Genomic DNA, 17308 nt, shown 5'->3' with positions numbered 1-17308 from the left:
ACACAGCTTTGCTTGTGTGTGTGTAAATTAACAAAGTGCATTCATTTTCTGTTTGTAAAACGTTTTCATTCTGAATACTTCTGTCCTTCTAAGACAGTTTTCTCATAAAATGTAAAGATGACATCTATACTGGTTTGAATTCCGATTTTGTCACAGTCTGTACTGGTTTGAATTGCTATTTTATCACACAGGTAACTTAACAAAGGAAAAGGTTTCAGACATAGTGCTTTATCGTATGGCCTTTGCAATATATTAGTTACAGTTTTTCTGTAATGTTGTCCTTATGACACACTTTTTTACTGTAAGATAACATAAAGCCAGATCCTATCTCAAAATCAGTGTGAATTTTCTCACTGCTTTTGATCAGTACAGGATTGGGACCAGGAACTTTCATATTGCAGCTGACAATTTTCAGGAAACATGCGGTAGAATACTTTAGTAAATTAAAATATGATTTTAAAAACCTCTAAGTAAACAGATACTTGATTACCTTAAATATTGCATCTTCCTTTAAAGCAATGACACTGTAATTCCACAGTAGAGTATTTAATATTATATGTACTGTCTATGCGTTTTAACTGTTTCATTCTACCCACTGCCAACTACCTTAAGCCCCACTTCTTTAATCTTTATTTACAGAAACATATTTTTAAAACACTTGATACAGTTGTCTGCCAAGATTGTTGCAAGTTCTGTGCATGCTACCAGCATCCCTTACTGAGGAGCTTCATAGGTTCACTGAAGTTACCTTCTTTTGAAAGCAGATCTGATGTCAATGGATGGAGCAGCTTGGGAGGATTCTATAAAATGACAGTAATACAGGAATTAAACACATAATTTGAAATTAATGGAATTCGTATAATTGATGTAATTTGGCATATGAAATCTGTTCAGTTTCCTACTAAGTGACCACAGTTTGTGCTGTTCCTTTGGCATTAAGTTCTGATAAATGCAAAGCTATTCAGTGCTAAGCTAAGTTTACTTAATGCATTTCTCTGAACTATTTTCTGCAGTTCTGCATAGGAGATCTGTCTTTGATATTTCCCTCCTATCCCCTTCCTGCCTATACACAGGCTCTGACCTTTTTGTCTTCCCATTCCCTATGCTTTCTTTCCTGCTGACATCTTGCACTTTCTCGGTACACTAAGCATCAGAGGAAGGAGACAGTCTTCTCTAAGCTACAGAGTCTTGTCAATTCTCAGTGCAAGGATGAATCCCCCCTTGTGTGAATTACCTATTTTTGCTAGCCTGAATCAGATTAAGTAGTTCTGATCCACAGCCAGTGAACGGATGCGGCCAGGCTGGCCCCTGCCTCGCTGGCCTCTGAATACACACACCTACCTACGCCCCTCGGGCTGTCAGTCAGCCGTCAAATGTCCCCTTAACTGTGACCGGCTTCCCCTGACTGATGAACGAACAGTCTGGCCTAGGCACATGCTTCATGAGGGTGAGCAACTATTTTGTCCACTGGCTGCTGGCCCTGGCATTTCGGAAGCCATCCATCTTTCTCAGTCTGATCATGCAGGTATGCGTGCGCTGTTGCGCTGGCAGAACGGCTCTTGGAAGAAAAGATAAGCCTGTGGGTTAACACTTGCCAGAATAAGGCCTTATATAACACAGACGTAGACAAAGATATGACTTTCCAGTGCTCTCCATATTGTGCTATTCTTTATTTTGATGAGGGGTGGAAGAAAGCTTTCTGGAGTATGATTATACCATGCCAGCACAGGGTGCAAAGCACTGGTGAGGCATGACCACTCCTCATCTCTATGCTCAGATGCTGCCAGAAGAAGCCTTGGTCTCTGAATAGCCCTAAGCCTAGCTCTCTGTCTTGCATGCCAGAGCCTGATTTGAATGCAATACTAATATTATCTGCCAGTTTTCTAATTTTTGAATAAATGTCTCACATCCTATCTACCCCAATGTTCATATAAATAATAAATTACATACACTTAATAAAATTCTCTGAGCTCTATGCTAAAAATGTTCACTTTAAGCTTTACTTCATTTAAAAGTTCTGAACAAAATTAGGTGGCATTTCAGGTTTAAAAAAGAGAAATCTTTATAAAGCTTTACAGATACAAGTGGGATCTTACCAGTGACTTCAAGGTCAAACGAGCAACTATCAAACTTGTCCTTATAAGATACTTCACAGCGATAGTTCCCTGCGAAGTTTTCCTTAGCTTGAATGATATGCATCTCAAATGTGTGAATCTAAAAATCAAACATAATTGTTCATTAATGTAGGAGATTCATTTGCACGAAGCGGAAGTAAAAGAGTAGTCTTTCAGACCTAAACGAGGAGTAAGGAATAACTCAAATAAAGGGCTCTAGAAAGAATCTGGAACCCAGAAATGGCAACAGAAAACTTTGATTTCCCCACCACTGGTTGTCCTGCGCTGAGAGAGCAGAACAGTTTGCTTCTGCTCAGGGTCAGAGATCATTACTGAAATCTGCATGGGGAAGACAGGGCTAGAATCCACTGCTCTTGAATTTCTACCTGTTGTCTTAACTGATCTTTAAGCTCTATTTGGAGCTTTGCCCCTATAAGAAGGAAAAGCAAAGACACACCTTAGTGTGACGCTCAAAAGACTCTTTCAGCTGCAGGTGCTTCCCCGCTTTACTGGCCAGGTCCATCCATTTTCCTTTAAACCACTTAACATTTGGCTTTCGGAGAAGATCTTTGGCTTCTACTTTGGCTATAAATGTAATATTCTCACCTTTTAAAAAGAGAAGAGAATAGTGCAATTATTGAGGAACATGTGGTTGGTCAGTCATGTCTGTGCAAGTTTCTTTTAGTACTGCTTCTTCCAGTATACAACTGTTAGGTCTACCGTGACAGTAAGAATCAAATGGAGTCACACAGGCTATGACAGTACTGCAGTCTTACAGAGATTGGTGATTTTGGGCCTGGAAGCCTTCTGCCCATGTCAATGTGGAGCTTGAGACATGAAGAAGCAGGATAAATTAGTTGAGGCAAAACTCCATGTTGCCATGGGTGACTTGTTCCCAATATTTGAATTTTCTTGCTTAAAACAAGCACAGGTGTTCCTAGGCTACCAGGGAGCTGTAACATGAATAAACTCCAGTCTGGAAAAGAAAGCCTGGAAATCTTCATGCATTTCTATCATTAATTCTTTAAGCTGAGAAGAGAGGGGAAAGAGTCTTCTCAATAATAATTTGGGAATAGTAAAAGTTAGCTCAATTTTCAGAACACCACTGCCCAGCCCCTGCTGAGTTTCCATCCCAACATTCGTGGTTTCCAGAGGAGAATACAGTTAACTCCTTATATTTATTTTCCAAATAAATCCTCCCAAATTGCTCTTCTTCTACTCAGAAACTGAGAAAAATAATAGGCATGTATAAAAAACCCCCATCTGACCACATCTTAGTGTATCCAAGAGCACTGCAGACATACTAAGTAGCCTGCACTAAATATCTCACCATTGCTGCTACCCTGCTTAGGGTGCAGCTACCTTACCTTGGAGTGGAGTTTCGATGCAAACCTCCTAACTGTCCCCATTTACTGTGCTCTGGTTCACAACACAGAAAGTGCTCACAGCACTTGAACTGGATTCCTCTGGGATGAAATTAAATCAAAGGTGTGTGCTGAAAGCTTACCACCTGTGCTCCAACTGTTAATAGGTGTGTAGACAACCAGACTAAACCAGAGCTAGTCCAGAGCAAATCCCCCAGGATGGTTACAGTGCGGGTAACCCTACCAGTTTCCCTACAGAGCTGCTTCTATTAGTTTACTTGCTAACCTACAGACAGCTGTAGGGTACAAAAGTTGACCTGACAATCTCTAAGCTACGCTGCAGGCCTTTGGGTATATCTTCCTGACATATCAGTAACAGTACAGCCAACAACATCACAGTAACCAGGTCTCTTCTCCAGAAACTATACCTCTTACCCACTGTGCTCAGTAAACTATTATATTTTGAGCTCATCTTGAATTAAACAATTGGTTTTGACTTCTCTTTGTACAGTCCTCTTTGCTTTCAAATAGTGGAGTTCACAGCCAGCTAAAATCAGTGGAAGTACCTGTAGCTGAGGGCAGAAGCTGGATGTCACAGGAACTGAACATACCTTTCCAGGATCTGCCTCTGTCTCTCTGGAAGTGGCTTTTGATTTTGTTTCTAAGCACTTACCAACGCTCACTGAACCGCTCTGAGGCTTTTCGATAAATAAAGTGGATCTTTGGGAGTCATCGCGTTTTTCTGTCTCTTCTGGAGCTCCTTCTCCAATAGACCATACTGAGATGCAGAGAGAGAAGGAAACGTCAGTCATCGGAGTGTATTTGACTACCTACAAAAGACACTTACCTGAACTTACTAAACTCTCTAACCCTATTACCCCTCTCTTCAGATGTCCTGAAAGATATGTACATTTTTGTTCACACTGACATCCATTGCTTGGCTGTCACATTGTATACAGTTCCTGCAAGAATGCTACCTCTGTGGTGACAGAAAATGAAACTATCAGGGAGGAAGAGAGGGGAACCTGATCAGCCAAGACGGGTACTGAGCAACTCGAATGGCATCAGCATTCAACCATGAGTGCTTTACAGAGCCAATGCACAAATGTCAGCTCTTTGTTTTTCAGAGGAGAGGGAGGTTCTGAAAACACAAACAGCTATAAGCACAAACAAAACACATAAGATGCATAGTTTTGGTGGGTCTCTTTCAAGCCCAAACTCAGTCAATTGTACAAGCTAGCTTTTCCTCTTTGTCCGCAAAATAGGCCAGGGATGAAACTTACTTTTGAACTTTGTTCTCTTTTACCATGATAGAAGCAGAGTTTGGGGATCAGTCAATACCATGTCCTGCCCCATGCATAGGCTGATGTTTTACAGATAAATAATTTGTCAGATGGAAGTGATTGTGTCACATGTTCAGACAACAGCACCTCGTCTTCAGGAAACTGAGATTTTGGAACTGGGAGGAAACAACGGTACTGAGAGAAGAAGCAAGTCAACAGTCTCCCCAAGGCAGAGAACTGTGCCGGCACAGCTGCACGTTTCTGGTCTTTCTGCTTATCTGAACAGGGCTGGCTCTGTGCTATGCAGTTACATCTTGGGCAAATACATGCAAAACCACGGTCAAAGCTGATTCCTAACAGAAAAAGCAGGGAGAGCAAGGCAGTGAATGTCTGTCCATTACCTGCTCCCTTTCTATAGAGACGCAAAGGATGTGTCTCATATTCCCAATGAGAACTTGTTGAGTCCAAGTGCCACATCTCCTTTTTTGGGGGAGTTAGGGCCAGTGCATAGGGGAAACTGAGTAAAGAATGCTGCCCTGGTAGTACTGAAGAGGAGAGCAAATGTGGAAATGTACAGCTATAATTAGCAAAGCCATATGTCTCTTTCAAGTCAGAGCTGCATCTCCCTTGTTCCCCTTGAACTTCTAATTGTTTCAGAAGCAAAGGTAGCTTTTTATAGTTTATCCAATGCTCTTTCAGTTTTGGTTTCATAATTAGTATAAATGAGGAATGAGTCACACAACACTTCTCACTTAGCCAAATCCTGGTCTTAAAATGAAAAGTTCCTTTCCCTGCTCAATATTTTCTGTAGAAACTCATTTGCCAGAAGTCAGAGTTGTTTTTCTACTATGTAAAGATTATTGATATGGGAACCTTTTTAACTCATGAAAATTTCCGTCACTCATGAATGCAACGCAACTCATGACAACCATGGGAAAATGCAACCAAACCATTTTTATTATCCTAAAGTCTATTAGGAATTTAAAAGAACTATAGCAATGCTAGATAGATTTGCTATAAAATCTTCTCTTTCAGTCTTTCAATGAATTTTGGGTGGTGTGCCTAACACCTCTGTATATGTCTGCTTGTACAATATTTCTTGCAGGTAAAGATATACATGTATATACACACATATATGAAAACATATACACAGACATACATGAACACAAATATATATAGATACACATCTATATATACTCTCTCTAAAATGTAGATGTTTAGATTATGCCAGTATAACATGCTAGTATATGGAAACGACGTAAGAACAAGTGAGAGTTACTGATGTGAATAAAATGATATGACAATGCTCAGTACAGGAACTGGTCATGTGCGGTAACAAACCTAACACACCACAGGGTGAAATGGAAAAAACATATTAATAAATGGAAGAAGCTTACATAAAATCATTAATTTGATACCACATAAAATAACACCTAAATATTATCATCACTTTTAGATATTAAAGTTTTTCTATTTATTAAACAAACAGAACGAAATGTGGGCTTGACGTTGCCTCAGGGGGGCTGGCATAGGCAGCTATGCCAAGTCAATAACCATGGTTGAAGTACTTGCTGCTCATTTTGTTCCAGAGGCTGCAAATCCTGAAACCACGAAAGTGGGTGCAGTATGTGTTACCTGCCGGAGTAGGAAGAAAGAGGTTATGACTTTGCTAAGTTTTCCCCACCGTCCTTTGAGCTGTGAGAAGAAGCCATTTTTCCTACAGTCTCCTGGGGCCTGTGTGTGGGATTCAGGTAAGCCACTGTCACCCTGTAGGCTGAGGAGGAAGGGAATAGTTGCGTATCTATCTATATAGAAATAGATATAGATAGATAGGTATGTATGTATGTGTAAAGCACTGGTAGATGTCCTGTCTTGTGCAGCAGGGCCTTCTCTCACTCCTGCTTTAGCTCCTAGAAACCTATTTGCTCTGGTACCTAAAAGCATTTCAACAGTTACAGTTTGATACTGTATAAAGAATTAAATGAAAATGAAATATAATCTTTAAGAAATAACTTATTATTAATAATTGTATTATGTAAAATTTGGGTTGTTTCAACATGTTTTTCAGGAGGTCTCACCTGAATCTTTTCTTTCCGTTGGCTTAGACATCCCATCTGAAAGGGAAGAGTAATTTAGATGACACCAGCTTAACTGACCTCAGACTGTTGGGATTTAAGGAACATTTATTCTTCATGCAAGAAGATTAGACAAAATATTTAGGACGATACCCATGAGGAAGTATTTGATTACCAGAAAAAGGAAGTGAACAGCTGAGAAAAAAATTCAGACATCTTTCCCCCTTTTCTCTAGAAAAACTATATTAGTTTAGTTTAACTCCCATTCAAGATTTCCTTTTTAGTTGTTCATATTCAGAAGGATTCCCTGAACCTGATGTTTTCTTCATGATTTGTGTAGTTCCAGGTAACAGAAGAATTTATGGTCAATATTCATCTGAGGGGAGAGTACTCTGAATTATTTAAATAGTCTATTTATTTATGTAGGTTGAACAAAATAATGACAAATAGTTAAAATTAAATTTTAAGGTTTTGTAATTTTAAATGTTATTTGTATATTTAGCTTTTACCAATGAGGACCTCTACTGTAAATCAATGTACAGCTACTGACTTTGCAGATAGCATTCAGCCCAAAGTTAACAATGCAAATCCTTTTGGGAGATATCAAGAAAAAAGTGATCATTTAGGGCAGTGAAGATAAAAAGAGCATGTTTTTCATTTAATAAACTGCAAAGTGTTTTCTACTGTTCAAAAATATCTGTTTCATTCACAGGTAATTTTTAAAAAACATATTGAGCAAACAATGGAGAAATTTTGCCCATGTCACATCTGTCATGATGAACGCCTGTTCTGTTGCTTTTCTTTTACTGCCAACAGCCAAAGGCATTTTATCTGACAGCTTGGCAGTGATGGCTTGGAGCAGTACGTTCAAACTACCTTGTAAGTCATACAGTCTAAGATGAGATGGTAGACAATTATGTGGATAAACCTGCTTTGAAGTCATAAAGCATCTGTTTTATTTGTAATGCTGGAATTTGCTCTCAAGACTAACCTTAAAAATGCACTCCGTATTTGTTGATAGGAAAAGGTGAGGGGAGTTGCTTTCAGAGCTGCTAACTGATATTTTACCTTCCAGTGGCAGAAGTGCTACCAAAGTCCTCAAGACAAGACTGGAAAGAAACTTATCTGGTATGAAGGTCTTCTGAACAGAGATTAATCCAATATAGGGCACTTCACATAACTTTAATTCATATGTTTTGAGATCAGTCCGATGGTTTGGACTCTCTTCATTAATAGTCAAGAGTAGAATGCATACATACATACACACACAAAGCACTATCACAGTCCTAACCTGCTGGTGGTGTACTAACTGAAGTGTCATCTTCATCTGTGAAAAGAAATACAAACAAAAAAGTACATAAAGAAGCTGAAAGCACAGACGATCATCTGCTTTAAAACAATTATGTGTAAATGTAAAACCTGCAAAAGAAAGGGAAAGAAATCTTAATAGTCAGGAGCATTCACAATGGAAACTTCAAACTGATGAAGAAAGCTTTGCATAATTCAGTAGCTGAAATGGTAAACCTTAATGTTTCAAGCACGTAAAAGAAAAATGAGATGTGGACTGTGATCTATTATTAAATCATGAGTTTATATGAAAGCTGCTGAGTGGTTCTGTTTGTTAGAGGTGTAATCCACAGTAAATACAAAAAAGCCACAATGAAATCAAGGTCAATCACGTATCTGACCTGAGGAAGATGCCATTTCTTTGATGTCCATGTCTGCAATTAAAATGTGCACCATATATACATTCAGTGTCATTAAATCAAGATATGCAACAGTTAAAAATAGTCCCCCCTATTTATACTTCTCAATTTCTGTACCAGAATATTAATTTAAAATGGAAGGGACAAACAACTAATTTTTTTCCCATATTATAGGAGAATAATTTAAAATAAGGACAGAACTATTATAATCACCCTGGATTTTCCTTTTAATCGTACTAAGAGTTGACCATCATCAGGTATTAAATCACTACAAGCAATTGTTATTCAGATATTTTAGAATGTTTAATCTCATAGAGTACATTGAGGTATATATTTACATAAATCAAAAGCCTGAAAAAAACCCATGAAACTCACATTAAACCTGAAATGCTGCAATCATGAATATCAGAAAACCAGAATAAGGTAAAGACTATTTTTACAAGAGTCTCCTACATCTCTCTGCATTTTAGGTGTTGATTAGAAACCTCAGAGATACCAGATTCTGATAAAAATATGCAAGAAGTCTTAGTGTCTTAAAAGCCTAATGGTAAAAAAATTAATGTAGCATTATTAATTAATTAATAGCATTAATTAATGCTATCAATGTAGCATTTGAAAGGCTAGAATAAACTACATATATTTAGGATTTAATACATAGGTAGTGTAAAGTCAACATGTCTTTTATACGGTATCAGAAAATCATCTGGAGAACATTTCGAAGTGGAGGAAAAGACACTTGATCAAGAATAACTTTGGAAAAGTATTAACCCCCACTTTTTTTTAAAGAGTTTGGGGTTTTTTAGATTTAGGTTTCCTGAATCAAATTTTAACTCTGAAGTTAGCCTTTGATTTTGACCTTAAAGTTATAATTTGCCTATATTTTCTCAAGGACACATGTAATAACTATGACAAAACCACATATAAAATATAGTTGCATTGTTGTAAATACAGGTCATATTAATTTTTTATGCTTGCTTAACCACTGAAGGCTAATTGAAGGCCTGTTAATAGATTTTAAGTACTTAGCCGTAACATTTTACTCATTCCTTTTTAACAATTAATCAAACTTCTTTTTAAAAATCCCTTGGGAGGAGGATGTCAGTTGGAAAAGATAGGCCTACACATGAAGGATTAATGTGTTATCTTACAAAAATTATTTCTTATTCACAGCAAAAAACCCAAAAAGAATTTGTTTCGTGGAAGAGTTCTCACCACCTGCCTCATCCAATGGCATAAGCAGATGTTGAGTTGTGGCTTTTCAGTGAAAGCATGGTAATGATAAAGTCATGTCAGATGTTTTAACATATTGTGCTAGCAACTAAATAAATGCAAGGCTAAGTAATTCCACTGGAAATCTTTCTCCATATTTTATGAAAGTGTAAAGTGTTCTTTTAGCGCTTTTTGTCAATAATGTCACTGTTGTGGTTGATGATGGCTTGAAGAGGTACAAAATATTCTCTCTGGCCAGAAAAAAATAATTAAGGTCAATCAGCATAAAACCTTTGATGTAATGCACCTTACATGATGATGTAAAATAATCACGTTATTAAAGGATTGCCCTATTTGACTTCTATTTTCTTTAAACGTTTGAAAAACTAAAACAAAAAAAAAAAGGTGTGATTAGTTTTGAAGAGGCATTGCTGGGTTTTCTCCAGGGTAGTCTATAATTTTTCAAACAAAATGTTAACATCAAACATTTCAGAAGTACCAAAATAAAAGCACATTTGAATGTGCTGTAAATGGAAAGAGTATGAAAAGAATACATGATAGTAGGATTATTTTGACAAACGGGTAATTATCAGTCCATCACTCCTTATACCTCAGGCTTCTAGGATGCAATGAACAGCGTACTGAATAAATGTGAAAAATGATCAACAGCTATACCTGATCTACTTTCTGTGATGAACAATTGTTTATGTAAGCAATAAACTCTATTTGAAGATATCAAAAAACCCCAAAATACCAGACCTGGTGATAAAACTATGATCATTTTTTCACTGTCCTTATCTTCTGCAAGTAAACTATTAATGGATTATATTTAGCAATCTGTTTTATGACAGGAGATAAGTATGAAGAAATCATTCATTTGACAGTAGGTTGATAGGAGGTATTACTCTACAGAGACTTTTGTTCTTTGGATTCCACTCATCTATGGCACATTTTCATTAACAAACACAATATTTAAGTTTATTCTCTTGCATCGAAATGATTATATTAACTGAGGACCAGGCCTCTCAAAGTTCCATCAGGAGCAGAGTCTTCTTGTAGGAGGAAAGAACACTCCATATCTCAGAAGTAGCTGATGTAAAAATTTTATACTCATAATTAGTGTAACCTCAATATTAAAATTTCTGACTGCTGACAAGCAGGAGTGTAGAAAAATCTGTCAAAATATAAGCAATAACTACTGATGTATGTATGAACTGCTGATATCAAGAATTTTAGACCTTCTAGTTCCCTTTGATTTGAAATCTACCAGACAAAAATGGAAGCTGCTATTCTGCCGTCAGTCACATTGTTGCTAAATTTAATGTTTTGCAGAAGTGGCAAAATCATATTAATCTATTATTTTACTTTTCTCTTTTTTCGCTGTTTAAAAGAAGACTTGAAAGCCATGTGTCAGTGTCAAAAGTCTGGTGCTACAGAACTGAACAGGGGAATTTTGGAATTTACTCCACTGGAGCAGATTCTCAAACTTGATTTAACCAGCTAACAGAGCTGGTGAACTAATTAATATTCTTTTGTTGTTGTTCCCTGCTCCCACTCACTGATGACCATGGGATCTGGCATGAGAGATATGGTAGGCATGTATATATATATAGGCAGGGTGGCGAACAGGGCAGAGACACTGTTTTGCAGCTGCAGGTGACTTCGGAGTGCCTTAATATTTATCTGTGCTACTGCACACTGGATCAAGTGTTCCAGGCTAAGGCAGGAGGTAGATAAACACCACAAAGATTGAACCTTTTTCTTCACTGTACCTTAATAAATACAGAGTAACTCAACCAACTGGCTGAATCATTTTGGATTATGCTGAAATTGCTGAGCACATTTTAACCCTTCTGAGGCTGAGAGTTTAAAATTAAGTCGCCTTCAATTACCATCTGATTTTCAAAGAGTATTCAGCAGTCCTATCGAGGGGATTGGCACTTTGGAAGTAGTAACTGAGGTACATACATACAGCAATGGAGGTTTTAGTAGAGAGATGAATGGATAAGTGAAACCTGGAGAAATACAAGGATGAAACATGCAAACATTTTAGTAGATGGTTGGATGGAACCTAGAGAAAAAGATATCAGTAAAACATGCAGAAATTTTAGTAGCTCTCTGAGTGGCTGCTGGGACCTAAAAAAAGGAATGAGCAAATTGATATTAAAATTCTATTATTATTTCAGCAATTGGGAATACAATTATAGCAATATTCAACATGTACGATAATGCTAAAATTAAAAATAAAGACAGAAGAATGTAAATTGAATGAATATGAAGTAACAGAGTAAATTTGGTGGGATTTCTGCTGAGTCACTTTTTTCTCTGAAAATAAAATGGATGATCATAGATATCCTGATTTTTTCACTAAATTCAGATATTTTTGAAACTAGAAATGCTCTAGAAGATCAAGGAAAGATTAATGTATGCAAGGAAATTTTATTTTTACTGCTCTGACCTACTGATTTACAGTGAAATAACCACAAGATAACAAAGAATTTATCACACTGTCCTCCTTTTCTTAACTTTACAATGAACATAAAGGTACATAAATATGTAATTTCACACAGACAATAACTACTAAAAAGAAACAGAACATAAAACAGACACACAGATAAGTTGTACTCTATCTTCCTAACTTCTGTTGTTAAACTTGTCTTAGAAATGAGTTGAAAATTATGGACTACATGGTTTACATGGACTACCAAGTTTTCTTTCCTAGATGCCAGGTTCCAGCACAGCGTGACTGTGCTGCAGAGAGGGGCTGTCCCAGGTTGCTACAGTATGCTCTTTCTTGTAAATTATCAGCAAAGAGGTCACAACTGCTAACACACGGGTATTGTAGAATCACTGTGGAATTTAGATATGAAATCTTTCCCATCTCATTCCCATTCAGGGAAGTACCCAAGTCTGTTATTTCTGAAGCTACAGAAACAGTTTTATAAATAGCTTACACAAAAGCTAACCTCTAGCTGGTTCTGCCATCATTTCCATGTTGAAATGCTCATTTTCTAGTGTAAATGGACTGATTGGAAGAATGGAACCTTTTCCCATTTTGTGAATTATGCTCACCACTATAAAGGTTTTCATCTGGCAGACAAATGTGAAGGAATCACTTTAAGAAAATATACTTTCCCATACTTGGTGAGACTCTAACAAAATAGGAGCTGATAGGAACAATTGCACTAATTAAAAAAAATTACTACTGAGTATCTGGCAATGACATCTACATTGCTTTGCAGAGGTGACAGTTTCACTGGAGCATGGCAGGAGGTCATTCCTTCTACATACTGATATTCAGACTTTCACTGGAAGTCTCTGTGAGGCAGCTGCTGCCACCATGGACTGAAACTGGAAACACTTCCCATACTAGGTTCTCAAACAATTTCTTCACTAGCAAAATCTTCCTAAACAGGATAAACACCAGGAAAGCATTTTTGCCCTTAGGAAATACCTCTGTTCTTCACTAAATTCAAAACAGAAACATAATAATGTATAAAAAGATAATAGAAGTATTTTCTAAGATACCTACCATGTTTTCATTTTATTCAGTAAATATAGACTTGTAAGCAGTGGTGAAGACACCATTCATATTCAGTTTGGGAACAAATATTTCTCTCATATCAAAATTAAAGCAAGCAGAACTAACTGCTGGAATAGCTTGAGGCAAGACCTTAATCTTCTTTCCAATCATTAGGCATGCAAATTTTCCCTGAATTGTGCTTCCATTACCAAGATGACAGATTTGATTACTCACATGAAATTTTGTGTGTCAAAATAATTGCTCAATGCAATGATAGCTGGCAAAATAACATGCACTGAATCCTGGTTCAGCATTTTTATTTTCAAAAGGGTACTTCAATCACACTCTCTTAGCATTTATATTTTGACTTTGCTGAGAAAAATAGCCATGCATGCCTTTGCCAAATAAATCTGCAAGTACCAAGTATGCATCCAGTCTGTCTAAAGGCAAGATTTTGTCTGGAAGAGACCAAAAGCCAGAATACATTTTCAAGCAAGCCATTTCTTGATTTGCCATGAAAAAGCATAACTGTGCCAAATGAAAAGCAAGCATTGCATCAGTTGTAAGTATATTTTGGTCTGGTTTAGGCTTTTATCAGAATGAAGAAAAAAAAAGATTATTAATTTCAAAATATGCTGATGAGCTGTTTGAATTCTACTTTGGCATGGAGTACAAAAAGGAGTGGAATTTGGCCCAGTTTCCTCAAAATATAGCTTTGTAACTGGAAGAATTGCCAACAGAACTGGCGTCTAATCTCAGTGGCACAAAAATATATAGTAAAAATGGAGCTGATTTTTACATGCATTGCTAGTGGAACAGTTATGTGTTTGTTCACCACAGGCAGTCCTCAAAGACATTTTTCAGAGCTTGTAATGAGCGCAATCGCTGAGCTCCCAATGAGGACAGAGTCAAATGAGTGATTTCTGTTTTCAGATGAAAAAAAATCTATTGGACCTTGCTGAAAGGTCAAACATGCAATATCATGTTTCTGTGGTAGAATACAAACAGCTTAGAATGATAGTAGGAGATTGTCCACTTTATTTAAAAGCTACCAATGTGGTATCTGAGTTTTAGCAAGCTTGCTCAGTGCCAACATCCAGGCTCCCTTAAACATGGCTCTCTGCTCATGCAAATCACTTGAAATTTGATCTATTAATTAAGCAGTCTATATAAATACTGTTGCTAAAGTGTCAGTTGTCTTTGTGGAATTTTTGAAGATACTCATAAGTATCGTAACTTCCTTGTGCTGGATAAGTCATGCAGAAAAAGGATCCAGGAAGCTTCACATCACACTTCGGAAATTTGGCACCAAAATTCTGAAATAAAGCTCAAGCAATCCAGCATCAGGACAGCATTTAGGAATGTTCTCTTTACTGCCCATTTTTTAAATACGATTTCAGACTCACCTTTACCCTTTCCAGTTCCACCCTCCTGTGGTGTTTTTTGTTCTGTGTAGGAAGTACAAGTATATTTTTGAAAGGATCTTAAAGTAAAAAGAAAAACTTACACAGCATTAAAAATACAGCAATATTCTACATTCTGCTAGTATTGAAAAACCAGAATTAAAGAATTATTGATATACGTGCATACAGTTGTAATTCCATAAAATATTTTGCAGCTCTGTGGGCATCAATGCATTTTCTATGTTTTGAATGAGTCTTGTAAGATTGTTGTTCTTGTACTCAGTGAAAGAAAAATACTGGGGTTTTTAGAAGTAGCAATTGTTAGTCTCTTGGTTTTGGGCTTATTTACAAAATCCTTTGAAAAGAGTTATATATCATTGTTAATTTGAATGGAATTGGATCAGACATGAGATACTGCCAAATATTAATGGTATCTAGAGCTCCATCACCCTAATCAGTTTATACTTAAGACAAAGTACACCGCAGAGAGAGTGTATTGAGGGTGTTCTTAATTCTTTACCATCATCTTCTTCATTATCATTATAATATTTCCTAGGCTATTTGATTTTAGTTTTCTTGATCAGAAGAGTTGTCAGCTTGTCCTCTGCTCCAAGCAGATGAATGTGAATTGTCTTTGACCTCATATGGATGAGAAAACTTGGACTATATTTTCAACAAAACAAAATTTTCTATGCTTTCTCTATTTCAGGATTTGATAGGATTCCTGTTCTCTTTGGTTTCCTATCTCATTCAATTTGCACACAAGGCCATTTAGAGACGTGTCAAATCATATGAATTGTGCTGTCTTCAAGGTGTAAACACTCAATATTCTACTGCCTGCTTATAATCACTTTCTGTGGCAAACTTACCTGTCAACTGCCTGATAGAACATGGGTTTGAATGATGGCCAATGGACTAACAGTGTCAAGATAGAGCTAAGATAAGTTTTGTGCTATGGGGGGAACATCTGCAAGAGCCAGCTGATATTACGATTACCTTGATTTCTTGTTCACATGTGCATAGCCATGGTAACTATGAAAACAAGTTGACATTTGGAAGACAAGTTCATATTCTGGAAGTGTGACAGACTCCCAGATGCTTCTGTCTGGATTCCCTACATTTCCAAGCTCCAGTTGTCAGGTTGTCCATCTTGGCTAGATGGTCAAACCTGTTCCTTTTTAATGGGAATTTTGCCACAGTAACACTTTCCTTCCCTGCTAGGAACTGGGGTTAGGAGAATTCACTGTTCTTGGCAGGTGGTAGCATGTCTAAATCCCATTTGAAAACCTCATCAGGGCTACGTATACCAACTGGTGGCTTGAGATTGAGCTCTAGAAGGAGCTCTTACAATGGCTTCCCAAAAATTTCCTGGTGTAGTTCAAGATGCTGATTATGTCCAAAAAACTATTTATATGTTATAGCATTTGGATTCTTGAACAACCAGCTTCCCTCTTTGTGTGATAGCACTTGGTAATCCAAGATGACAGCATCTTGAGTCAGGCAGAAGACAGCTAGGAGAAGTGACTGGCTCTTCCAGCTTAGAAATATCCCAGTTTTACAGAAGAAGTACAGGTATAGGGAAAAGGAAGTGGGTTATAGGAGTGATTTAGTATTTAATAATGTGTATTTAAATAGAAACAAATATGGTATTTATTTGAAAATGATAGTAGATGTTTTTAATATAGTGCTTTAAAGACGCTATTCTTTTCTGTCTACAAAAAGCAGTTTCTCATTTCAGTTATACTTAAAAGTTAAGATTGATGAACAACATGAATTCAAGTACAAAGTATATCAGATAGGAACCTCTGTGTGAATATTTTGAAATTAATTACTTTAATATCAACTCTACAGATTTTACAGTTGAGGAAAATAAAACCATCATGATGAAATATCAATTAACTTTCTTTACAAATATATGCAATATGAAAGAGTTTATCCTAACATAAAATAATATATGGTTTATTTAAACATGAAACTCCTTGTGGCAAATGATACTACTACCTCCATACTTTCTCATTTTCTAGTGAAAGAGTGTATCATTCAAATGAATCATCAAAAATAAAAGACAAAAATATCTTGAATCAGCCTCGTAAAATGCCAGTTTGCAAGACTGTAAGTAAATGGAAGTTAAACACCTGGAGAGTGTTTGTTCTGTTTGGTATTGCTGTTTAGGTAGCTATACAGAGAATAAAAAATACCAAATCGTTAAATTAGATATGGATAATGTATATATGTACTAACCAGTATCTGAGAATATAACGCAAGTTACTCAATGCAAATCAAACCCACAAGACAAAGGCTTGCCTACCTTTCCAGTTACCATGGAAGGAAATGTAACATCTTTGCACAGAGCTTCAGCTTTACCTGAAGCCCTAGTACTTATGAATGAGTTTCATCTCACCTAACTTTGGCTTCCTGGAACTTTTTTACCCACTCCAATCTAGAAAACCAGATTCCTTGGGGCAATTGCCTATACATAGACAGCCAGTGACATTTTAGACAGGTTATCCAGGAAATGCCCATTGGATGAGCATGTGTGACCCAGGATCTGCTCCATTGGTTATAGGTGGAGCACTGTTGAAGAACTTAGACAAGATACCCAATCCTCAAATGGCTAAAATTAGGTGAAAT

General features: G+C 36.9%; 1 protein-coding gene across 3 annotated transcripts in view; it reads right to left on the bottom strand.

The window, feature by feature from the left end:
* The window catches only part of MYBPC1 (myosin binding protein C1), a 79443-nt gene that overhangs the window by 40809 nt on the left and 21326 nt on the right, over nucleotides 1–17308 (bottom strand). For 2 of the 3 annotated variants that reach the window (XM_075074738.1, XM_075074757.1), the window contains exons 3-9: nucleotides 14681–14722; nucleotides 8128–8163; nucleotides 6840–6875; nucleotides 4152–4256; nucleotides 2572–2720; nucleotides 2097–2214; nucleotides 749–800 (exon numbers count right to left, since the gene is read on the bottom strand). In XM_075074738.1, coding sequence (XP_074930839.1) covers nucleotides 749–800; nucleotides 2097–2214; nucleotides 2572–2720; nucleotides 4152–4256; nucleotides 6840–6875; nucleotides 8128–8163; nucleotides 14681–14722 — 538 coding nt within the window. The remainder of the gene's footprint in view (nucleotides 1–748; nucleotides 801–2096; nucleotides 2215–2571; nucleotides 2721–4151; nucleotides 4257–6839; nucleotides 6876–8127; nucleotides 8164–14680; nucleotides 14723–17308) is intronic. The other variant, XM_075074747.1, reaches the window with a different exon arrangement.

Source organism: Phalacrocorax aristotelis, chromosome 1, assembly GCF_949628215.1.
Source record: "Phalacrocorax aristotelis chromosome 1, bGulAri2.1, whole genome shotgun sequence".
Classification (NCBI taxonomy): domain Eukaryota; kingdom Metazoa; phylum Chordata; class Aves; order Suliformes; family Phalacrocoracidae; genus Phalacrocorax; species Phalacrocorax aristotelis.
This window is presented reverse-complemented; position numbering and strand designations above follow the sequence as displayed.